We start from the raw sequence: 25,626 nt of genomic DNA, 5'->3' as shown, positions 1-25,626 counted from the left end.
TTGTTGAAGACTGTTGATATTTGAAATCAACCCAAACTAACACAACCCTCTCTTCATTGCTCCGTCCCCAAAATGCACGAACACTCGTTGTTTTCGTTGTTAGTAGCCAGCAGCACATAAAACAATGTCACTCGACAACGCAACGCAACCTCGGCGTCGTTTTCAGGCCCTCCCACTTACGCCGGGGACACACTTAAAGGTGCTCTAAGCGATGTTGGGTGACGTCACTTCTTGCTGACGTTGAAACTAAGTACTGTCAAACAAAACGGAGACTAGCTCGACCCTCCCTCCTCCTCATCCCATCCCCCCACCCCCTCCCTTCCGTGCTTCCTGAAACAATCATGAACCATTTAGAAAAAACAGACTGGATTTACCCACCTGTCCAGCAAAAACAGAGCCACCTGCATTTCGGATTGGAAGACCTTCTGCCGGCGGAGTTCTCGCCACCTTTTGAACACTTTTCCGATGTAAATTCGGGACTTCGCACGTTCCTTCTCCTTTTCCCTATTCATCGGAACGTCGTTTTTTTTGGTCGTTTGTCGGCCATATCAAAATTCTCAAGAATATAACATTTTAACGTTAGTCGTTGTTAGGACATCTCTCCTCTAGCTAACTTCCCTCTTCATGCTTCTCTCTCCTCCACTCCCCACACCCCCCTTCATGTGCATGCGCATTAACCCCCCAACCCCCACCCCCAAATCATTCTTGTCGGTTATTGGCTGTAACACTGTTTGTTATGTTTCGTGGTCCAGGCTGGGCCAGTTTGTTTTTGTTGCCGTTTGTGGAGCCTGGGCTGTCTAAAGAGACGAGTTTTTTTACAGTGTGTTCAGGGGACAGGCAGCTAGCAGATAGTGAGGAGATGTTTGCTGTATGTGACAAAATATTTTTTGACCTAAAAAATGCGACATCGCTTGGAGCACCTTTAACGACTGTAAGGCCGATTATGAATGTAATTTGATACTTACGACTGATCATGCCCAAATGTGCAGAGTCAGAGACAGCTGCGTTCAGTCTGTGTTCACAGTCAATGTTTAAAATCTGCTCATTGGAAACAGTCTATTAGTGTGTTCATTTCAGTCTTAGGATGTTTCAGCTAGTCGTTAAGTGTGACCCTGGCATTAGGTAGGGCCCTATGATTTCCGTGATGCGGAAAATTCGGACAGAATCGCGGAATACAGTCATAAACGGAATTCACTGTATAACGCGGAATTTCACAAAATTTGTAAAATTTTTGATGAATAAATAAAAAGCAGGTCAGCACACTTAAATCAAATCGCAGTATAGAGTCGTGTCTGTGAATATTAAACCGCAAAAAGACTATATAAATATGAATCCTGCATGTTTCGCGTGTCTCTTTGTGAAGTTTAATTTCCCACACACTGAAGCATGCGTGTTGCTCGCAGTGTTTTTAACCTCTGCTGTCTCACTATATGAGGACATGAATGCATGACCTCATCTCCAGAGCACAAAAGCAATGAGAGTCACTTCATGAGGATTTTACCATTTCATTTGAGGAAAAATATCGTCATATCATATACACAGAAACTCAAAGGTCTTCATGGCAAACCGTCAAAATAACTTGAAAAGATTATGACAGAAATATATTAATATTGTATAGTAGATTTTAGCTATGTCTCAATGTAATAATAATAACACTAACACTAATAATAATAATAATAATAAATAAAACTTACATTTTTTGTGCACCACTTTGTTTGACAAAAAGTTTGATTCCATATAATAAAAAGATAAATTAAATTAATGTTTTATGTCTTCATTCGATTGGCAGAAAAAAATTAAATACACAACATAATTTCTTAAATAAAAAAACTTCTCTTACAAAATGAAATGAATTTTGAATTAATAAATTGGTTTTATGAATTAAATTAATTAGACATGCTTTTTGATTAAAATTTAATTAGAAATGTATTTCATTGGGGCTCTAAACATGTAATTTTTGTTAAGGTTTTAATAAATTGTTGTTAAATTGTATAAGTTTCATGATTGCAATTAATTAGACATGCTTTTTGATAACAAAATTTTTATTTAACCATTAAAATGGATTCCAAAAAAATTAAACGGAAAAAAACTGAATTTGGTAAAAAATAAGACGGATTTCATAGGGCCCTGCTTAGGTCTTTCAATCACTGGAAAGCTTTTCTAATATTAACGCATGTCCTAAGCTGTTGTCTGATCATAACCCTTCTTTTTCCATTTGATATTTCTTTTGTAATGTCCCTCAGCCATCTCTCTTTTTACAGTCTTTCCTCAAATCTCCCTCTTGTTTCTTGTTTCTCTTGTTTTTTTTTGTCCTCTGTTGGAACAAAAGTGGGTACCTTACAGTGTTGTCACGGTACCAAAATTTCAGTATTCGGTACCAATACCAGTGAAAATCCACGGTGCTTGGTACCAATTTCGGTACCAATGGGCTAGAAATCAGTAAATTCTTTGCTGATACTTCCTCATCATCATGGAGAGCGCAGTTCGCACCGCTTCAAAAATAGTCGATCTCCGAATGCGAATGAACTTACTCTGAATTTTAGTATTGTTTTTATATGAGGATCCTTTTTCAAATAGCCTACAAGGTCAATATTGATTTTCACTAACGACAAAACAACAAATTATCCTGAATTTATATGGAACTAATCTTTAAAAGCTTTCCATCTTTACTCTCCTCATGTAACGTTGCATTCGGAGATCGACAAGTTTCTCCTTTCCACAAGCGCTTGCTCTCCCGTGGCGTCTGTCGTTGCTATGCAACCATGAACATAGGCACGCCTGGAAAAACGAGCGCGCCGCGTCGCTTCTATTATGAGCGCGCCTACATTTGGAATAACGAATCTGCACGCGCAAAAAACGCGCTATGTGAACAGCCACTTATGGCAACGTGACATTAGCCTAATCCAAAATATTTCCATATGTGTCTCTTTCCTTCTTTCTTATCAACAAGTGGATTTACAGCCACCACATCAGCAGCACCGCCGGTCGCCATGCCTCACGCGCAAATGCACGCGCTCAGTGCATGCGCATCAAGGAACCGGGTTTGAACGGGTCCTCGGTACCACCGGTACTTAAGAAAACTTGGTACCGTGACGTTTACATTTTTTTTAGTACCGACTTGGTACCGAAGTACCGGGTCTTTTGACAACACTAGTACCTTATGTCCACCTCGTCTATGAGCAAGGACTAAAATAAACCTATTTATTTTTTTAAATAATATAGATTCTGGAACATAAAAAAAAAAAAAAAGTCCTCCCAGTCCTTCTAAATAATGTCTATCATTAACCATTGGTTAGATTGTTAGATTTAGAGTTAGACGCTAAGTATGGTATAAGTTTAGCACAGATATATTTTCACTTGCTTTGTCTTGGACACTGACTGAGTGCTTGAGTTCGTACTATTTTTAATTCATCTCAATGGATGCGCAGTGTATTTGACGTACCGTAAACTCTAGTGTGAAGACACACGGCATGCTGTCGCTTCTCACACGAGAGAGAGAGAGAGAGAGCGTTGTCATTTAGGAATAAGATTGCATGCGTGTTTGAATCAAGATCGCAATATTTTAATGATTAATCGTGCAGGTCTAGTTTCCACTGTCTTTTTGGTTTTCTGCTCCAGGTGGTTGATTCCACAGGGACACCAGATGGTTCTTCATGTCGATATGTGGATCTATCTCAGTTTGAGGTGGCTTCAGCACAGGTGGCGTCACCTGCATGCTTGACAGGTTTGACAGACTCACTGAGTGATGAGCGTGAACCGAGCAGGAGGAAACACTCACAGCACTGTGAGACGTTGTGTGGAGGAAATGACTCATGGGTTTCAGATGATGCAGAATGAGTCTTCACTTCAAGACAACTAATAAGGTAGTGGTCAGCCTAGGATGTGTCTTTAAAGGGACAGTTCACCCCAAAATGACATTTACTGTCATCATTTACTCACCCTGTCCTGATGTTGTTCCTAACCCATGTAAACTTCTTTATTCTGTTGGACACAAAAAAAGATTGGGTCCAAACAATATTGGAGTTTCATTGTAAGGAAAAAAAGACAAATATATTTTTCCAAAATATCATCTGAGACCATTATTATACCACCATGGTACTTTTTATAAGGATTTCTTTAAGGGTAAAATACAAATGCCTTCATCTTAAAGTCATTAACGGCTTGTGCATAAGCCGATCGATACAGTAAGATTTCAGTTAAATTTGATACATATACCAAATCAATATATTACGATAGTTATTTTTGCTTTAAGGTTTTTATGATATCAAAATTGTTGATAGCATTGAAATTTCATCATTCTTATCTCCATTTTCAATATCATTTAAAAAAGTAATACTACCTTTAAAAAAACCTCTCAAGCTTACTGAAGACAAGTAAACAATAAATAAAGAGCAAATAAAGCAAACTACAATAGAACAAATAAACAAATGAAATAGACCTACCTGAAAAACTTTTATCATTAGTAGTCTTTTCTGTGTAAAATAAATATACATTTGTTCTTATTAAAGACGTTGAGACGGTGCCGCTGCATGTCATGCCATAACTGTATGCGTCATCAGCATGAGATCGGTTTATGAGATCTTTACGGAGACCGCCGATCAATCTTCCCAAATCAATTATCGGCCGATCAATTGGAGCACCCCGATTAGAGAGCGCGTGGATAGACTGAAATGAGTTCTCTTTCGCTGCTAATTGCGCGTCAACGGTTTAAAAGCACCTGTTTTTAAAGGGATAGTTCGCCCAAAAATGATATTTAAGCCATGATTTACTCACCCTCAAGCCATTCGAGATGCATATTTCAATCTTTTTTCAGACGAACACATTTTCAGTTATTTTAGAAAATGTCTTAGATCTTTCAGTGGTTATAATGTGAAGCAATGGGGTCCAGCTGATTCAAGTCGCAAAATGTGCATGCATCCTTCACAAAAATAATCCATCCGGCTCCAGGGGGATAAACGAAGGCCTTCTGAGGGTAATCCGTGCAGTTTTGTCGTAAAAATATACATATTTAAAACTTTATAAACGGTGGCGGTCGGCGCGCGTTCATGGAGATGAATGACGTCGTGACGTAGAGCGAACGTAGAGTTTTGTTTTGCTCTGCTCTCTGGCTGCGCTGTCACGCTCGGTCTACGTCACGACGCTTCCTGCGTAACGTAACGTCCTACGTCATATGCCAGCAACCATCTCCATGAACGCGCGCCGACCGCCACCGGAAGCCAGTTATTTTCGTTTATAAAGTTTTAAATATGTATATTTTTACGACAAAACTGCACGGATTACCCTCAGAAGGCCTTCGTTTATCCCCCTGGAGCCGGATGGATTATTTTTGTGAAGGATGCATGTACATTTTGCGACTTGAATCAGCTGGACCCCATTGCTTCACATTATAACCACTGAAAGATCTAAGACATTTTCTAAAATAACTGAAAATGTGTTCGTCTGAAAAAAGATTGAAATATGCATCTCGAACGGCTTGAGGGTGAGTAAATCATGGCTTAAATATCATTTTTGGGCGAACTATCCCTTTAAACAGCTATGCTTAAAAACGCTTGCAAACAATAAGATTTTGTGACCGCGCAATGCAGCAATTTCATGTGAACGTAACCGCAATCAAGACTATAGTCCAAAATCTCGGGTTGACAGATTTCTTCTGGCTAATCGTGTCTACTAGGGCTGGGTATCAGCAAGGGCCTCACGATTCGATACATAACGTGATACATGTGTATGTATCGATACACGATATGATAGATCACGATATATTGCGATATGATACATTGTGATATATTGCAATACTTAAAAAAAATATAATAATAAAATCAAAAATGTAAAAGATAATAGAGCTGAAAATACAACTTGCTGTGTACCAGCTGAGGTATTCTGGTATATGTGTGTGTTTGAATCAAGATCACAATATTTTAATGATTAATCGTGCATTAATCGTAATAACACATTATATTGAAAAATACAGAAAAATAAAAACTTCCATTCCAATTTATTAGCAAAGCTGCATTGCACAGTGTCACTGAACAGTGGACACTGAAATGTATGAAGTGCATATTGTGTCACGGAACACTTTTAACTAAAAATGAAGATGCCACAAAATGTATAAAACAAAAATGTCTTCTGTTGAATTTAGTTATTTTGACGAATCTGGGTATCTAAACAGTTGCCCTGTGACTTCAATAGTATATTTTCCTACTATGGAAGTCAATGGGGAACAGCAACTGTCTGGTTAGCCACATTCTTCGAAATATCATATTTTGTGTTCAGCACAAGAAAGAAATTAATACAGGTTTGGAACAAACGTGGACAAAACCGTCACGGGATCCGTGCATTTTCTTTGTGACATTAGCCTAATATTCCTGCTGCTATCTGTTTTAATGTTAATTAAACAACAAAAGACAAAGAAATCACTCGCTGCTCTTGAATGAGTAAAACCTTTTTGCTCATGCAGAACAAACCAATTCGATTTTAATCCCTGATTTTAGACAAATATATTATAGCTTGAATACAAGTTTAAAAACAGTGTTTATACATGTTATAATTAATGAAATTAAACCATTATCATCATGAAATATGTGTGCGATAAACCAAAAAAGAAAGAGAAACACCGGATCTTAAGACACATTGCTATTTAACATCAACAGTCACCACCAGAATGTCCACCTTCACCATGAACTTAAAATTAAGTTCTGTTCAATTGTATTCATAAAACGAAATTCATTCCAAACACAAATTTTATAAGAACAGTGTGTAAATATTAGCAACACTAACATAACAGCAAAGTTGTTTTATTTTAGTTTAAGCTAAACCTTTAACATTTCAATCATTAAATTAATCTAACGAATCACAGGCTATCAGTTAGATAAAGTGCAGCCAAACTCAACATGATGTGTGTATTTTAATAAGGTGATTATCAATAATAATAAAAAAAATTACATATCACCCAGCCCTAGTCTCTTTGGATAAAAGCATCTGCCAATGTACTTGAATGGGGAAATACCAAAATCTCACTGCCAGTCTCACATTTCAATAATGGTAATACAGTCTGATATGAACTGTCCCATAAATGTTGTTTCTTATGCTCCAATCTACTTTTAGTTGCATGTGAAATGCTCACACCGTCGTGCTCTGGTGTTCAACAACTACATTAATCAGTGTTATACTGCTGTAATGTTCAGCTTGAGTTGTTCGATTCATCAAAGACTCTCCTTTTGTGCTCTACAGAAAAACAAATACGAGTTGTAAGGTGAGTAAATGACATCACAAAGGAGCTCACGGCTGGACAGCAGTTTTGTTTTTGTTTCCAGCATGAAGCTGGTGGAATCAGCAAAATCTTTGATTCCTGAGCTCTCGCCATGTATTTTTAGCGCACACTCATCCCACGCTTCTACTCCCTGATATGGGATTTGGCAGCCTGTTGGTCTGTGATCAACTCAAATAAAGCGGTTCATTGGAAACCATTAATATCTTCCAGCGCTCACAGCACTAGTGTTGTTAATTGGTCACTTTGAAAGCTATCAGTGTGCAAATACAGCCGAGTGCTGATAAGAGCAAGATAAATATTGACTGGAGATATCCCATAATACCCCTCTGCTGATAAGACGTGTTTCTATTTGATAAGGCGGCGGATCAGCCTGGTCACTTTAGGATTGAGGGCAGAATAAAGCTTTTATTTGTTTGTGTTGTAATCTGTTGAATGCGTCCCATGTCACACCTCCTCATGGAAGATCTGTAAGATGTCTTAATGTCTCTGTCTTGTCTTGGCATCTAACCTGCTTCCAGACAGGAGGTATAGATTTAAACTAAATATATCAACCATAGCAAATATTATGGTTCCCTGGTGTCAATCACACAATTTGCCAACAGCCTTCTCTGTGGAAAGTACACGAGTAACTCTTGCAAATGTTTTATTCAGTTAAATCAACTGATTCATATCAAATCAGTGTTAAATTTAACTTTTAAAAAGGCTATAAATGTCCCCCCACCCCCATAACAAATCAGCACACTGTTGCTGTCAGGAACATTAAAAAGACCCACTGTGGTGAAAATACATATATTTTTTTAATGTGGTTTTTGTCTATGTGGTGTTTTTAATATGCTTTAAGACAAACCATGTGAAAATCAATAAGTCAACGCCATTGCTGAGTATTTTGTCCAGTCAACCAAAGACAGTCTCAAAAACACCGTTTGAATTCGCTGTCTGACTTTGAGATGGCCAACAGGAACAGGGTTTGTATAGCCTGTAGCGAATTAGCTCTAATAAAGGGAATATATAATGAATAATATACTGTCAAACGATTCAAATATTTAATTGCGATTAATCACATTAATGTCATAGTTAACTCGCAATTAATCGCACATTTTTATCTATTCTAAATGTCCCTTGATTTATTTTTGGCCCATTATTTTTTTTCTCATTTTAAGGCTCTTATCAACATGGAAAAGTGGATCGGCTTGCTTTGTGCAAATGTTTTTTTATTGAAAACAACATTGGCATACTGTAGTGTTCAATTTCACACTAACATTCTCACTTGGAGCAAATAATCGCATCAGAGAATTCGCATCAGCTGTGTGCTTGGCCATCAAGTGGTATTTCAGACTGGCCGTGCTGCGATGATAGCTCAGTTCACAACGACAAAACACACAGATCACTTTGGTCTTGTCAATGGAACAATTTGGCAACTTTTTAAAAGTAAACTTTCCATTCAGAATCTTATTGGCATCCATTTCGGCGTCTCGCGCTCGCCATCCACTCAAAACTTAACGTTAGCCTACTACTCTTCGGCCGGCTCGCAAGCCCAAACAAGTGTGTGCGGCATGCCTGTTGTTTTGTTTCCGGTCTAGCTAGATCCAGTGTGGTGTTGTAGTTTTTCTAACGTTTCTAATCTCACGACCAATTCGTACGAATTCGTACGAATGATAAAAAGATGGCTAATTCGTATGAATTCGTACGACCTCACTCGTACGAATTTGTACGATTTGTCTAAACCCACGTGATGGGTAGGTTTAGGGGCGGGGTCAGGGGTAGGTCATTCGTATGAATTTATACAAATTGGGCAATTCGTAAGATCGGGTTGAGTTGTCGCAACAGCATGTAAAAAAAAAAAAAAACGACAAAGTTTGCTAGGCCAAAAAGTATGTTAATGTCGCGATAATTTTTTTTATTATAATAATTAATCATACTGGTTATGATCAATTATTACCTACACATTTTAAATCGCCCCAAAAAGGGAGCCCGTGTATTTGTATCTCTATAGATAATTAACTACAACGAATTCAATCAATTATAAATATACAGATAGGCTATAGCCCCGGCATCCTGGCCAAATTTGCCCCTTGGCCTCTGTCCATCATGGCCTCCTAAACATCCCCATATACTGATTGGCTTCATCACTGTCTCCTCTCCACCAGTAAGCTGGTGTGTGGTGGGCGTTCTGGGGCGATATGGCTGCCGTCGCATCATCCAGGTGGATGCTGCACATTGGTGGTGGTTGAGGAGATCCCCCCCCTTCCATGTAAAGCACTTTGAGTACCTAGAAAAGCGCTATATAAATGTAAAGAATTATTATTATTATTATTATTATTATAGGCAGAGGGAAGACACAAAACAAAACTCGGAGAGAGATGATGAGCCGCCGTCATCGTCCTTTAAGGAAAGCTTAGTCCACACCTTTTTTGGTTGAACTGATCAATAACACTCAGAAAACTTTGAGCGGGAGAGAGTTTCTTTGTCTCTTTCTGACAGCCTAATTTGCATGGTTTATGATGGTGTCAGAATTTGTCATTTCTACTCCAAAGGATGGTAAACATAGTATAATACATTTTATTGTAACCTACTCTATATATTTAGCTAAGGCAAACCGAGAGTTTTAATACCAAGATAGACATGTCTGGAAGATACAAAAGTAGAGATTCATTCGTATTCTTGAATATAAGCACTTAGTTCAACTAACACAACTAGAAAGTCATAACTAGGCTAATATGAGGTGGGAAACATACATACACACAGGAATATATCATATACATTTTGGAATGACTTATATTCTGAGTTAAATGCAAAGAATGTTTGTGTATGTGTATTGGGGCGTCTCTGAGAGATCTCTCCATGCCACCTGGACTTCTTGCTTTCCGTGAGAAGGGAGTTGAGGTGATTACCATCTTTTTGAAGCTCACGAATGAGTTTGGAGGTGTTTCTGTTTTATCTCTACCATGACACTAACGTGTCAATGGAATTTGATCCAATTTGATCCAGACTCATTGGCGCTAGGACTGTGATTTACATGAATGAGTCCAATAGGTTAAAAGCTTTCTGAAGCTTAGAATGAATAAGTCATCGTGATTTCGTCCAGATGCTACAAGCCTAACATTAGCAACACATTATTAGCTGTTTGATAACTTAGTCAAGCAAAAGGCTAATCATATTAATTACCGTTATGTGTCTGACATTGTATAGAGCAATACATAAAAGGCATTACCATTCTGATTCATCGACTTGTAGATGACCCTGTATAATTCACTCTTCCTCTTCTTCTTCTGAATCAGTTTCTGTTTCAAACATGTATGACTGAATTAAACCAGTATTTCCACTTGCCTTTGTGCAGCGTATACTACAGTAAAGTTGATCGAGTGGATCAAAGCTTGTGTGATTGGAGGCGGAGACTAATTAGCATTTTAATGTATCGCGTATACTAAATGAAGCAAGGGGGTAGAGTTACATTCAAGCTATATTAAAAATTTTCACAGGAAAAAACTTTCACAGCAAATTAGCATATTGGTGATCAAAGATGAGTTTTAAGGTATACAATTATTGACTACAGGGGGACATTAACATTTAACATTTAATAAAACGTTTAATAAATTAAATATTCTTGGGAGCATCAAGTCACCAAAACAGATTTTTTCAAAGCAGCTTTACAGTGATAATAGGAAATTAATGGAGTTTATTTTGGCTGTACAGCAGCTCTAGAAGAAAGTCATTGTCCAGTTTGAGTAAGTTTTTGATTGATTCATTTCCATTGTAATAATCATTAGTTATTAACTTAGAGGCCACTTACACAACACCATTTTCATCCGGAAACAGAAAACTTTTAATACAGTTCTGGTCAAGTCAAGTCACATTTATTTATATAGCGCTTTTTACAATACAGATTGTTGCAAAGCAGCTTTACAGAGATAACAGGAAAATAATGCAAAAAAGTTTGTTTCCAGAAGAAAATAGTGTCACAGTCCAGAAGTCCAGTTCAGTGATGTTTCATTTTTGTTGTAAAAGAGTTATTAATTTAGTTCAGTTATATATATAGCTGCTCTGGAGTAAACAGTGATGTCATCGTCCAGCTCAGTTCAGTTCTCATATAATGGTGTCAATGCAGGCAGATCAATAATATTGTTGAATATTAAATGTTAAATTTAATGTCCCCAACTAAGCAAGCCATGCCAATGGCAACAAAGGTGAAAAGGCGACAAAGGTGAAAAAGGCGACAGTGGCAACGAACCAAAACTCCATCAGCGGCAGAATGGAGAAAAAAACCTTGGGAGAAACCAGGCTCAGTCGGGGCCAGTTCTCCTCTGGCCAATGAACGAAGCGTATGATTATGATTCGGGCAGCATTAAAGGTCAGAAGTCAGGTTGGATTGGATCAAACAGAATATTTCCAGTTCCATCTGGTTGAATATCGGAGTCACGTGGGTATGGAGACAGGTTTGTTGAGGATCAGTGCCGATTACTGTCGTGTCGATGAGGCCTTCACAGGGGAGAGTCTAGTTGACAACCTCTGCTGACTCTTCAGGGATGCGTTGGTCGTGTCTAGGCGCATGTCCTCCATCTGATCTGGATACGGCCTGGATTCAGCTGATTACAGTAAACTTTGGAATAAGCAGAAAGACTAATGTGGTGGCAAACAATTTTCTATTACTGAATAAGAGACAAAGTGGTAAGAATTGTCTTTAAAGATTATTTATTCCCTTGCAAGGAAAGATCAGCAATCATACAGTCATACAAAGTGGCTGCTGAGTGTGACAACAAGAGGAGGGCATCCTTCCTCCTTTATAGGCCTGGCTCCCCCAAGGTTATTTCTCGAGGCTAAATGAAGATATGTCTCAGCCATAACTAACACATTGTTTAGACTTGTTTATCATATTCTACCCTTCAATAGAGACCCTCTGTCTCGGTCATACATTTAGTCACACACTATTTTTTTGTCAAGTCATCATGTTTCTAAGTTTCTATGAATATAAGAAAATGCAAACATATAGAACATATTAAATTTCTTCCACACTAACATAGATGCCATTCTTATGATGTAACGAGTACACCGGGTGTTATAGGAAGTGATTTCCGGTTCCGGCTGACCTAATTTATGCAGTCTAATAATCATTTAACTGATTTGAATAATAGGAATGTTTAATTTTCTATGTGTATGCCAGGTTAAAGAGATGTGTTTTTAGTCTAGATTTAAACTGACATTAGGGCTGCTCGATTATGGAAAAAATCATAATCCCGATTATTTTGGTCAGTATTGAAATCATGATTATGTAACAAGATTATTTCACATGACTTTGGGAACGTGTTGTATTTGTTAAAAAGACACCTTTCAACAATTCTTAAAAAATCGAAATTTTAGCATTGTACTTTTTGAACTATTAAAATAAATAATTTAACAGATAATACTTCAATGAGTATTTTAATAATTCAAGCAGGTCTACCACTTATAATGCGGAAAATTCCCCTGCAAACATTGATTCACTTTAGCATGTAGATTGTATGAGTAAAATTAATCCACACAGATTATAAAATTAGGGATGCACCGATTGGGAAATTCTGGGCCGATACCGATACCGATGTTTAACATAACAACTTGGCCGATGGCCGATGCCGATGTTTTTTCTTTTTGTTATTTATTCCTTCTTTTGTGCCACGGAAACATACAAGTCTTTCGGCTCTTGATCACACTATCCTAGAATGAGCACAAATTCAATCAGACCAATTTATGAAACAAAAACAACCTTTAATGTCACTTTCTGGTTGACATTAGTTATAACCTTATTTATGACAAGTTCTTTTTCAGTGGTTATGAGGAGCAATATGAGAGAGAAATTTGGTAATCATTGTCTGACCCAACAAAAAAACATTATAATATTCATTTTATTTTTCGTGTTCGCATTTATGAGGGAAAAAACAACGTGCCAGTTCTCTGTTACGGACGTGAGCGCTCTGAAAGCGGCACTAAAAGACTGCTTTAAAACTTTCACAGAGACCTCAAACAGAACAGCTGCCTTTCTTTAAATTGAATTTCGTTTTTAATTAATTATATCTTAATTTTAATCAATGTTTCATGAACCAATTGCCTGGATTTAATAAATAAGAATTAAACATAGCAGAATCACGACATGGAGGCGCCGGCGAGTGAACTGGAGTTCGTCTCATAAATGAACCGAAACTCAGCGTATAATGCACATTCACATTCACAGCGTATTTAGACACATTTATTTATAATCATTACTTTTACCGGTTCTTTGTGGCAAGCTTTATGCGTGCGGTCGTGCGTTTGAATGCGGCTATATTACGTAAACGCTCATTATCCTGTAGGCTATATAAGTAATTCAATTAATATAAAGGGGCGATTTGTCCACGAATGACTTAAATGAACAACTAGCCTACTAGTCGACTAGAAAAAAACGTTTAGTCGGAAGCAGCCCTTATTCCACATATTTTCGAACCAGGCAACAGGACATCTGGGTTGAGCGAGCGACCCTGCGGAATGAACGAGCGGAGCGGAACATTCATAAATGCGCTCTCCGCTCTCGAGCTCTGATCGGAACAAACCCGAACCTCACTGTCTGCTGAACTTGCGCAGAAACATCAAAATATAACCAGTTTTTTAAAATGGTTTTTAAAACTACACTATTTTAGCACAAATTATGAGCTTATTGGAAAAGTGAGGCCGTGCCTGAGCTACAGGACATCGTCTTTCAAAACATATAACCTGCACGAAAGAGAGAAAAAAAATGAATGCGTCATTGTACCCAGCACTTCTGAAAATGCACTTCCGAATGCGTCTCTGTCCCCAGCACATTTCAAACCAAACTGACGCCCATGTGACATCGGCGAATGTCATTTTTATTTCCCGATGGCCGATGGCAGTTAACGAGGCAAATATCGCCCGTTACCGATGTTCAGCCGATGCATCGGTGCATCCCTATATAAAATCAAATCAATCATTTTAAAACTTTCTCCAAGACGCAATTTCACAAACCGCGTGAGTGTTCAGCGGTGCTGCGTCTTCTTTCTCTGTGTCTCTCAAAATGGGTTGGACAAGGCAAGCGTCGAAACTACACTCGCGTTTAGGAGTCCGACATGACAGAATTGTCACTTGCACAATCGGGCCAGCATTGCATCGTAACTAAAGTTGATCATTTTCACTTCTTTTTAAGTCTTATCAGTTTAAACATTCAAGCTGAGAGAGTTTATGGCTTCGGGAGGGGCGGATGTGCGCGTACTCGTGTCATTCAGAACATGACAAAATTAGAGCGTTCTTTCAAAACAGAACATGGCAAAATAATCGTTTTTACTCGATTGTACTATTTTGGTGATCGTTGGGAGCCAAAATCGAAATCGAAATTCAATTAATTGCACAGCCCTTACTGACAGAGTGTGTCTGCTTCCCAGACAATGTTAGGAAGACTGTTCCAAAGTTTTGGTGCTAAATGGGAAAAGGATCTACCACCAGTATTCGATTTTGATATTCTAGGTATTATTAACTGGCCAGAGTTTTGAGATTGCAATAGACATGAAGGGCTATAATGTTTTAAAAGCTCGCTCAAGTACTGGGGAGCTAAACCATTTAGGTCTTTGTAAGAAATCAGCAATATTTAATTTTCTTTACGATGTTTAAAGGTCCCATTCCATGAAATTTTCACTTTCTGAGGTTTTTTAACATTAATATGAGTTCCCCATTAATATGGTCCCCAAGTGGCTAGAAATTTCAGTCGGTGTAAACCGAGCTTTGGCTATCTTTCTCTGCCTTTGAAAAACTGAAATCTCAGACGGGCTAATCTTGAATTTTCCCCTTATGTCGTCATAAGGGGAAAGGTTACCTTTATTGCTCAATAATTGGATGTACAAATGAACAAAGAAATCTTTTTTAGTTCCTTCATCCAATCCCCAGAAGAATCAGTGGATTAATTCAATTTTCTCTGGAAATGCACCGACACAACTTCCCAAAGTTTTGTATGTCTGCACCCAACATTTCACTGAGGACTGTTTCCTCAACTTGGGTCAATACAGAGCTGGGCTTGCTGAACGTTTGAAAATAAAGTCTGGATCAGTACCAACTCTCTTTGGCTCAGCTACAAACCTCGGACAAGCAAGTCAACTAATGATATATAATTGTGTTGCTTTACTGTTTATGGATACCTAGCTTGTTACACGTAGAATGTGGCTGTCACATTAGCTGTGCAGCTAACAGCCGAGTTACTGTCGCTAATGTAAAGGTATATAGCATCAAGTTTGTGTGTGAATACACACACTCTAACGTGAGTGCTGTACACTTCTTTGTTATTTGGATAATCGTTCTCCTGTTGGTGATATGGTGCGCGCGATATCAGCATTTCAACATTTCAGAGCTTGATGCAATTGTAATAAGATAAATTACAGACGTTACAGATCTCTGCGTACTAGATATATAGTCTTTTCACATTATGCAGGTGTTGAGTAGAGTTAACTCTTACACACTCTACACACAATTAAAACAAAATATTGTGTTTTTTTGTAAAATAAAGAAAACAAACAACAGGATGCAGCTTTCTGCAGTCTCGATTTCCTTTCCGTTAACTTATTTTTGTCGTGCATCACAAAACTGAACCGAAACTACTACTTGTCGAACAGTTTTTTTGTCTTCCGTTTGGTTAATCTGTTAAATGTATTTAGCATGTTATTTACTTTTAAATATATATTTTATTATTTTCTTTTTTTTAGTACACAGAAGTGCTGCAGTTGTGTGATGTGCCGATGAATCCTAATTTTCTGTTGTTTATGCTGCTATTTGCACACGTATCAAAACCTCTGGAAAACAAATGGTGGTATTTTTAAAGGGATACTCCACTTTAAAATGAAAATTCTGTCATCATATATACTCACCCTCATGTTGTTTCAAACCTGTAAGAATTTCTTTCTTCTGCTGAACAGAAAGGAAGATATTTAGAAGAATGTCAGTAACCAGACAGTTTCTGGTCCCATTGACTTCCATAGTAGGAAAAAATATATACTGTGGAAGTCAATGGGACCAGAAACTGTCTGGTTACTGACATTCTTCTAAATATCTTCCTTTCTGTTCAGCAGAAGAAAGAAATTCATACAGGTTTGAAACAACATGAGGGTGAGTATATATGATGACAGAATTTAAATTTTAAAGTGAACTATCCCTTTAATGGGTCACAGACACGTATCCATTCTATTTTAATTTAATTAATTTAATTTCAAAAGTCATGTGAAAAAATTGTCTTATATTGTTAAATTTTATTTAAAGAATTTTAAGTACATTAGGCCATTTTTGACAGTCGGTGCTGCCAGGTTGTATTTACATTAAATTATTTTTTCACATTTTGAGTATTGTTTTAATAGTTGGTCATTCATAGGTGACACAAATAGAATTAGTGTTGGATGATTTTTTTATTTATTTTTTCAGTTTTATCTGTAATAGGGAGTAAATATTGGAATAGTTTACTGCAGTCAATAAGGCAATGTTCTATCACCTGAATCAATATCATCTGAAAAAGTGGCTTATGACCAAATCAGTTGTGTAAACATTATACTTCGAAATTTTAATAATGTGTTTGGGGTATTTGTCTCTTTGTTGGTGTTGTGTGTGTATTGCTTTGTTTACATTTGTATTTTATTCTAATGTTCATTAACATGCTTTGTCCCTATCAAATGAAAAAAAAAAAAAAAGGAATCTAATTTAACATAATCTTGTCGGTCAATGGTTAATGATCAATGAACAAGCATTGGTTGTCGGTTAGAAAAATAAATAAATAAATGAACATCCCTATTCTGGTGGTAACTAACCAAGTACTTGAGACATGTTTGTCAACTCAGTACATGCTCTCGTTTCACTCTGAACAGTTTAGTTTGTCTGGAAAGTTTCATGTTTTCATAGTATAATGTATTGAAGCCCTTTTCCGCCACTTTACAAGAACATACTTGTCTTATTTATGATTTACAAAAGATGAAAAGTCGGAATTATCAAGTATGTCATAATTTTTATTTTTAAGTTGAAATTACTTTAAAAAGTTGAAACTGAAATTAAAAACTTGAAATTGACAAAATCACAATTTTGTGTGTTTTTTTTTTTTTTTTACTCGTAATTGATTTATTATATGCCATAGTTTTGATGTGATTTCATAATTTTGAGTTTGTCATAATTATAACTTAGTAGGCTATGTCATAATTATGTTTTCACTCGTATAATTTGTGTTGGAAATGGGCTTCTATAAAAACCAACTCTGTTATATGAAGATCTGACCCCTGTGAGCCTTTAACAGGCAACGTGAGCCATTTCTCTGCTGTTTAGAAATGGTTCCTTTAAAAGGTTTGTGTGTGTGTCATTTTCTCTGCAGATTGGTTTGATGACAGTGACTGTGTTCCCCATCCGGCTCTTCATAGCGGCGTTCATGATGCTGTTGGCCTGGCCGTTTGCCTTTATCGCGTCCGTGGGCCGTTCCGAGACAACAGTGGAGCCGCAGTGCTTATGGAGAAAGTAAAGACCTCCTCTCCTTTATTTCAAATCACAGATAGACACTACAGCAACAAAACAGCATAGTTATAGTTATTACTAATTCAGAATTGAAAACACCCTCTTCGTATATTTCCTTCTCGTATCTTGCTGTAGTGTTTATGATTTGTTTGTGGTGAGATGAATTTGACTTCATATCCTCTATTTCATAAATCAGGAAGTTGATTGTCCAGTACACAAGAGATGCACGGGACCAGCATAACACAATCGCAACAAGCAGCTTCTCTGTTTCTGCTCCACCGAATGCTAGTGCAAAAAAAAAAGTGTTTTTAAAATTAGTGTGAAAGCATGTCTGCTTTAATACTTATTACACCATTGTTCAAAAGTTCGGGCTTGGTAAGATGTTTTTCAAAGAAGTTTCTTATACTGGCCAATGCTGCATTTATTTGATCAGAAATATACAGTGAAAACAGTAATATTGTGAAATATTATCAAAATTTTAAATAATTGTGTTATATGCCAATCTATTTTAAAAATATAATTTTATTCCTGTGATCAGAGCTGAATTTTCAGCATCATTACTCCAGTCTTCAGTGTCACATGATCCTTCAGAAATCATTCTAATATGCCGATTTGCTGCTCAAGAAACAATTATTATTATTATTAATGTTGAAAACGGTTGTTCTGCTTCATATTTTTGTGGAAAATGGTACATTTTATTTTTCAGAATTCTTTGATTTATATAAAGTTCAAAAGAACAACGTTTATTTGGAATATAACTGTTATTCAGCAAGGATGCATTAAATTAACCAAAAGTGACAGTAAAGATGTTTATAATTATTATAAATTAATTATTAATTTATTTAATGTCTCTTTGATCGATTTAATGCATCCTTGCTAAATAAAAGTATTAATATCTGCTTACCAACCCCAAGTGTATATATGTTTGAATCGGTGTGTAATGCTGATATGAGGCACAGTCACACTGAGCCTCAATGACACACACACACATACACATGCTGTTGTCCTTTCAATGGCTATTTCAAGACGCCCGCTGGGAAACATCCTCTTTCTGTACAGTAGATCCAGCATCTAATTAAACACTCTTTTTAGAGATGCTAATTATGTCCAGCAATGTTAATAACTACTAATAACCTCACTTGACCTCTAATTAATGAGGCGGTTGTGTCTTATTGAGCTGTGAGATGGTTAAGCATCCTCCTGTGGGCAGATCCTGACTCAGTAATGCTTTCCATTGCCCCTTAGATTGGGCTCACAGGTGTCTGAGCGTGTGCCCGTCTGCACTGCAATATAATGTTTGCTCCCCATTTAAACGTGGTATTAATATAGTGATCAATAGTGATCTGAGCACTCAGACCACATTCATAGGAAGTCAGGGATGCATGTGTACTGTGCATGCTGATGCACAAGTGTTGTGTGGCGCATGATTGTGCCTCAAGCCTTAGAACTGTGCCTGACATATTCGAGAGAGCCTGATGTCTATAGTTAAGGAACTCAACTGTATAGATTAGCTCTTCATGACATATCGAAATAAAGTCAATATCATCATATGGCTTAGTGCGATTATGGAATTGCAAAGGCTATCATTTAATGAAAAAAATAAATAAATGCACTGCTGCGTAATGCGTATTTCAGAGTGACGTGGCACTGTGTTAATTTACATGTTAGCAGCTTATAATACAATGTTCTGCATCATTTACTATGGTCTATATATCACCCTGAAACCCCCATGCATGTATTTATTTGGCAAAAAGAAGAAAAGAAAAACTTGATTTGACAGTTCTATATATATATACATATATATATATATATATATACAGTATAATAGCATTGTTACTATATGCTTTTTATTATAGCCTGTTAACTGTCAGTTTTAACACTTGGCACACTTTTTTATTGCTTTTTCCCATATCACAAATTTTAGTAACCATCATAAATGAGGTATTATTCGTTTGGTAATTGCATTAACATGGAAATGGTTCTTCAAAACCATTTAGCTGGCTCACTGTTTATGATATCAACTTCAAATTTGGAACACAACTTGGTTACACATATGACTTTGCTTTTATTTTTAGCAATTTTAAAGTCCAAATTGTTTTGTAAAATGTTCTATGCAAATAAAAAATGCTTAGTTCAGTACATTTGCTTTTACAGTCAAATTAAACTTCTGTATTCCAAAGCATTCATGAACTTCAGTCATTAAAGTTCAGATCTATGCTCAAAAAGAGGGGTGACCATTAACAGGTTAATATTTTTATCTAATAAGTCATAACAAAAATCATAATAGGTTCAAAAACAGTGGGAATGTGTCCTATGAACTCAAGTGGGAAAAGTTTTCCAAATAGAGTCCTAATTAAGTCATGTCACAATATATATTGCAGAAAAACAAAATATCGCAGTCATTTTTTTTCCCAGTGTGGTGCAGACCTAGCATACATAACAGCAGTTCACATACAGCTCACTTATGTTCAGACAACACTCGCACTAATGAAACGAATCCACCTTCATGTTCCCAAACCTTTCGTCTGAATGACGCTGCATGTGGTCTGATCTCAGACTCGCTCTTCTTCTGTAGGGTGGTGGACCTGGTGCTGAGGATCCTCATGCGGGTCATGTGGTTCGCGGGCGGCTTCCACTGGATCAGTGTTAAAGGCAGAAGGGCTCTGCCCACCGAAGCGCCCATCCTCACCCTCGGCCCTCACTCGTCTTATTTCGACGCTATTCCCGTCACCATGACCATGGCGTCGATTGTGATGAAAGCGGAGAGCAAAGACATTCCTGTGTGGGGAAGTAAGTGTGCATAAACATCTGTTATTTTAAAGGCAGTGAAACAAAAAGAGAAATACTTTTCTCATTCATTCAGCCTGTTCTCATTATCATTGTCAACTAGAGTTTATTGACTTGTCAATGTTGTCATTTTATAAAAGGCATTATGATCTATACAAAGATTTTTTTCGGAAATTAAATATTGTTTTTTTAATAAAAAAAATACTATATAAATTAGTGGTCGACTGATATAGTTTTTATTTTTATGGCCACTATCTTATGGAAAAAAAGCAGATATATGATATCACTATTTATTTTAAATGCATAAATGAAATTTATATTTACTTGACATAATATTTGCTAAATTAGAAATAAATAATTTAAAAGAAATAAAAGAAATTGTTAAAATATTAAATATGTCAGATAATTTATTTAGAAACTGAAACGGTAAACTAACGAAAATTGAGAATGGGAGTTCGGGGGCTGGCGTCCTCAGTGCGATGCCAATATTTAAAAAAAACATGCAAAATAGTGGCCTTGGTGATAAATGATGGTTGATCATTAATATAAAATAAATAGTTTATACTAGTGCTGCATGATTAATCATATCGCAATCGCGATGTCAAGCCTACGCGATTATATGATGCAAAATGTCTTATGATTTTATATGAAATAAACAAATTAGGGCTGTTAGTGCAGGGGCTGTTAGTGCAGCATCTGTAAATTTTTGTCATCCTTTGGCTAGTGTTACATGATCACGCTCTTATTCATGCAAATGCTTTTAAACCATTTATGCACGACAAGACAAAAAAAGAGCGCGCTGCCTGTGAATGTCCTGACTGTGACACACAGAAAGACTCAGTAACACACATAACAATAAAAACAATAACACACACAATTATGCCAAAATGTCTTTTTGTCGAGTATCTTCATAACATAAGAGCAGTCTCATTTTTATCCAGACATCAATGGCTTATTGATCATTATAGGTGTTATCAATCATTTAGTTGTTGTTGCTAGTTTGAGTCGAGAAATACACATTTCAGCATTATCACTAATCTGTGTGTGCATTTTCCTTGAGAACCAAGCAAGTTGACTCATGAAACCATTTGTTTATTATATCGCTATCGCAATATGACATTTTCCTCAAATCGTGCAGCCCTAGTTTATACTGTTAATGATGCTATGCTGAGGGGGCCGTGGAGACAAGCAGCAACAACAAATAGAAGGGCCTCGAGGGATTGCTACTGAAGTGCACAAGTACATGATCATTGATACACTGGTGTCTTTCTCTTCTCAAATACATCCAGTTATGTCACTGAGGAAAGAGACTTTAAAGCATTATTTCACCCAAAAATGAAAATTCTGGCATTAATTACTTGCCTCATATTGTTCCCAACCCGTAAGACATTCGTTCATCTTCAAAACACAAATGAAGATCTTTTTAATTAAATCTGAGAGTTGAGAGATTGTTAATGTAAAATTACAAAAAAGAATTGTGTGTTTATTTAACAAGGAAAATGTGACAACATTAAGTGTAACTGGGGCATGAATTTACATTTGATTTATTAAAAAAAAAATTTAACTGCCGGTATTTATTTTTTAAATTTTTTTTTACCAATTATTTGCGGGTTTATGTGCCCGATAACCGATATATAGAACCGATATTTATTAATTTATTGTTCTATTTCAGTTTTTGACAATTATAACAGCATAGACCTGAACAAACTGTTTTAACACTTTTTAAATACTGTCATTTTTTTCAATTTCACACCCTCTTTAAAATACAAAACACACTTCTACATCAATAAGTAGTCTGAAAGAGTGCAAAAAATAATAATGTATAGTTAACTGTCACTAAAGTGCCTTTTTAAAATAAAATCTTTGATAAGGTAAACAAAAAGGTAATGAATATAGCATGTAAAAATAATTCTAAAATTAAAAAAGCATAAAACGTTCTAAACCGCCTGAATAATAATAATAATAATAATAATAATAATAATATATATATATATATATATATATATATATATATATATATATATATATATATATATATATATATATATATATATATATATATATATATATATAAAAAAAAACATTACTGCTGTTGCATCTTTTTATTTATAACAGCAGCATATAAACAACAGGCAAAACATAGATAGAGAACATACATAAAGACGGGAGTCTATCAACTTCCCATAAATATAAGCATTCATTTTAAACTACAGTTCTAAAAGGTTTATGCGTTGTTTGATTGGCTAAAGAGTGAATATAATGGAACACGCTGGAATATCCGCAGGAAACGCAAACATTGTGTGGAAAAATAAACAAAACCGCGAATAGATAATCGTAATTACCGAGTTCACCTGGCATGTTATCAGAATCATTAATAATGTTTTTTGTCGGTCTCTAGATTATGATATACCTGCTGACAGAGCGCTGTTTTATCATAAATGTAACATATCTCATTTGTGCATTAATGGCTGATATGTTAAATAAAGTTTATTAATTAAGGGAGATAAGTTATTTTACCTTTTGAGCACCGTTGTTGACTCATCTCAGTGAACGCAGTGCTTTAATGGCGGTCTTGCTCGCAATTCTCAAAATGGCCACAAGATAACACCATTTATCGGTGAATCCGATTTAAAAAAAAACGATTACCCGATTATGGGAAAATGCTTAAATATCAGGAAAACGATATATCGGTTGATCTCTAAAAACAACTGCAACGTTTAGAAGGGTTAGTCACATTTAAACATGGCACAGGCATCATCTTTGTGTGCTGATACTCTATATATGATGCACATTTGAGAACATGTGCGGACCGTGCAATTTGTGGCCGGGCAATTAGATGAAGCTGGTTAGTGCATGCTAATTTTGGTGTAGGCGTTAAGTCCCTGATCAGCCGGGGCGGCTCTTAGTCGCATGCTGCAGCTTAATCCCTGGATAGTGAAGATCTCCGTCCATATCTGCTCTCCCACTCAGCAGTGATCTCAATCATCATCATCATCATCAGCTCTTCCTCCACACACCTCCAGAGCTCACGCTTCTGTTCCCTGCAGTGCTGCTGTAGACTGAAGTTCCTTCTGACGAGGAGTTTCAGCAGCAGCTGTAGGGAAGTGAAAGAGAAAAGCTTACTTGACTGTGACATCTCAACAGAACTGAACAGAGAAGCAAAGAAAAGCTTTGATTAATAAAACAAATGTCATGAATTTATTTACACTACCGTGCAAAAGTTTGGAATAATTAAGATTTGAATGTTTTTGAAAAATCTCTTATGCTCAAGTCTGCATGTAATTGATAGAAAATGCAGTAAAAAAAAGCAGTGAAATATTATACTAATTGGCCGCTGTACGTGAGCTGTATCGTTCAGTTTCGTTCCGACAAACGGGGCACTACTTTTTCTTTTGCTCAATATGTTCAACGTTAATAAAAGGTATCCAAGCAAAAAGTTCTCCACGCATTATCCTGCAGTTAATGAGAAAAGTGTAATTTATTGGCGCACTATATTGACTGCGTATTGAGACATATAAAACTGTTGAGCTAGATTTTCAACCAATCAGCATCGAAAATGTAAGTAGGTCAGAGCCGAAATCAAGCCAATATCACTATGCACATGTAAACATGGAGGAGGACGTAAGCAGCGCATCTTCATCTGATAGCGGCGATCAAGCTCGATTAACACCCGTAAAGTGTATTCTTCATGTCGGAAAAGATGGTGGGAAAGGTCCCACCAGACTTTCCCTCTCTGCCGTGTGTGCGCGCGCGCAATATCGGTTGGTTTGGAGCACAGTCTCTGTCTCGCATGCGTGCTCGCTCTAGATTGTGGGAGATTTTTAAATCATTTGCGCCATAACTAGTGGTCCATCCAGTAGTTAAGAGCCTGAATTGTTTATAGTAATTCTGAAATTTAGTGCACATGAGTGAAAAAAAATACAGCACAGAAGAATGTCTATTTTTGCGTGAGATTTCTTTGTTGAGCGTGAGAGCGTGAGATTGAGGCTGAATGCGTGACTGTCACGCGAGATGCGTGAGAGTTGGCAACCCTGGGGTAGGTTTAGGGGTCGGGTTAGTGTGTGTGTGTGTGTGAGAGAGAGAGAGATGGGTATGTTTAGGGGTCGGGTTAGTGTGTGTGTGTGTGTGTGAGAGAGAGAGATGGGTAGGTTTAGGGGTCGGGTTAGTGTGTGTGTGTGTGTGTGTGTGTGTGTGTGTGAGAGAGAGAGAGATGGGTAGGTTTAGGGGTCAGGTTAGTGTGTGTGTGTGTGTGTGTGTGTGAGAGAGAGATGGGTAGGTTTAGGGGTCGGGTTAGTGTGTGTGTGTGTGTTTGACAGAGAGATGGGTAGGTTTAGGGGTCGGGTTAGTGTGTGTGTGTGTGTGTGAGAGAGAGAGATGGGTAGGTTTAGGGGTCAGGTTAGTGTGTGTGTGTGTGTGAGAGAGATGGGTAGGTTTAGGGGTCGGGTTAGTGTGTGTGTGTGAGAGAGAGAGAGAGAGAGAGAGAGAGAGAGAGACATGGGTAGGTTTAGGGGTCGGGCATAGTGTGTGTGTGTGTGTGTGTGTGTGTGTGTGTGTGTGTGTGTGTGTGTGTGTGTGTGTGAGTGAGTGAGAGAGATGGGTAGGTTTAGGGGTCGGGTTAGTGTGTGTGTGTGTGTGTGAGAGAGAGAGATGGGTAGGTTTAGGGGTCGGGTTAGTGTGTGTGTGTGTGTGTGTGAGAGAGAGATGGGTAGGTAAATAAATAAATCAAAATTAAATCTTGTTTACAATAATCATTCCTGTGAATATGTACATGTAGTGCAGTTACTGCTCGTGTATGCAAATGAACAATTCACCATTAAATGTGTTATTTTTAAAAGTGTTTTTTTTTAATACTTTTGAGTTTAACTTGGAGTGAGATTTGGGGGAGGGGGGGGGGGGGGTTGCAAAAAAAAAAACTTGCATCACAATAAGTGTATTGTGATTGTCAAAACATTTTAGTAACTAAACTGAATTTTATTAGGTTTAGTGACAACATGTTACAATGTTTATATGGTACAATTTCTGGTAAGCTACTTTTTTTTTTTTTACAAATTTCTTGAAACAAATTTCACGATTTCAATTCAATTCTT

The 25,626-nt window shown here is 37.0% G+C and overlaps 1 protein-coding gene across 2 annotated transcripts in view; it reads left to right on the top strand.

The window, feature by feature from the left end:
- LOC311066703 (lysophosphatidylcholine acyltransferase 1) overlaps positions 1–25,626 on the top strand; it is a 52,379-nt gene that overhangs the window by 11,018 nt on the left and 15,735 nt on the right. Inside the window, exons 1-3 of one of the 2 annotated variants that reach the window (XM_084088013.1) lie at positions 3,733–3,863; positions 17,616–17,755; positions 20,328–20,542. In XM_084088013.1, coding sequence (XP_083944139.1) covers positions 3,834–3,863; positions 17,616–17,755; positions 20,328–20,542 — 385 coding nt within the window. In that variant the 5' untranslated portion in view covers positions 3,733–3,833. Of the gene's footprint in view, positions 1–3,732; positions 3,864–17,615; positions 17,756–20,327; positions 20,543–25,626 lie in introns of those variants that run through there. The other variant, XM_084088012.1, reaches the window with a different exon arrangement.

Source organism: Abramis brama, assembly GCF_963993115.1.
Source record: "Abramis brama genome assembly, chromosome: 17".
NCBI classification, from domain to species: Eukaryota; Metazoa; Chordata; class Actinopteri; order Cypriniformes; family Leuciscidae; genus Abramis; species Abramis brama.
Note: the sequence above shows the minus strand (reverse complement) of the source record. Positions and strands in the feature narration are given on the sequence as shown.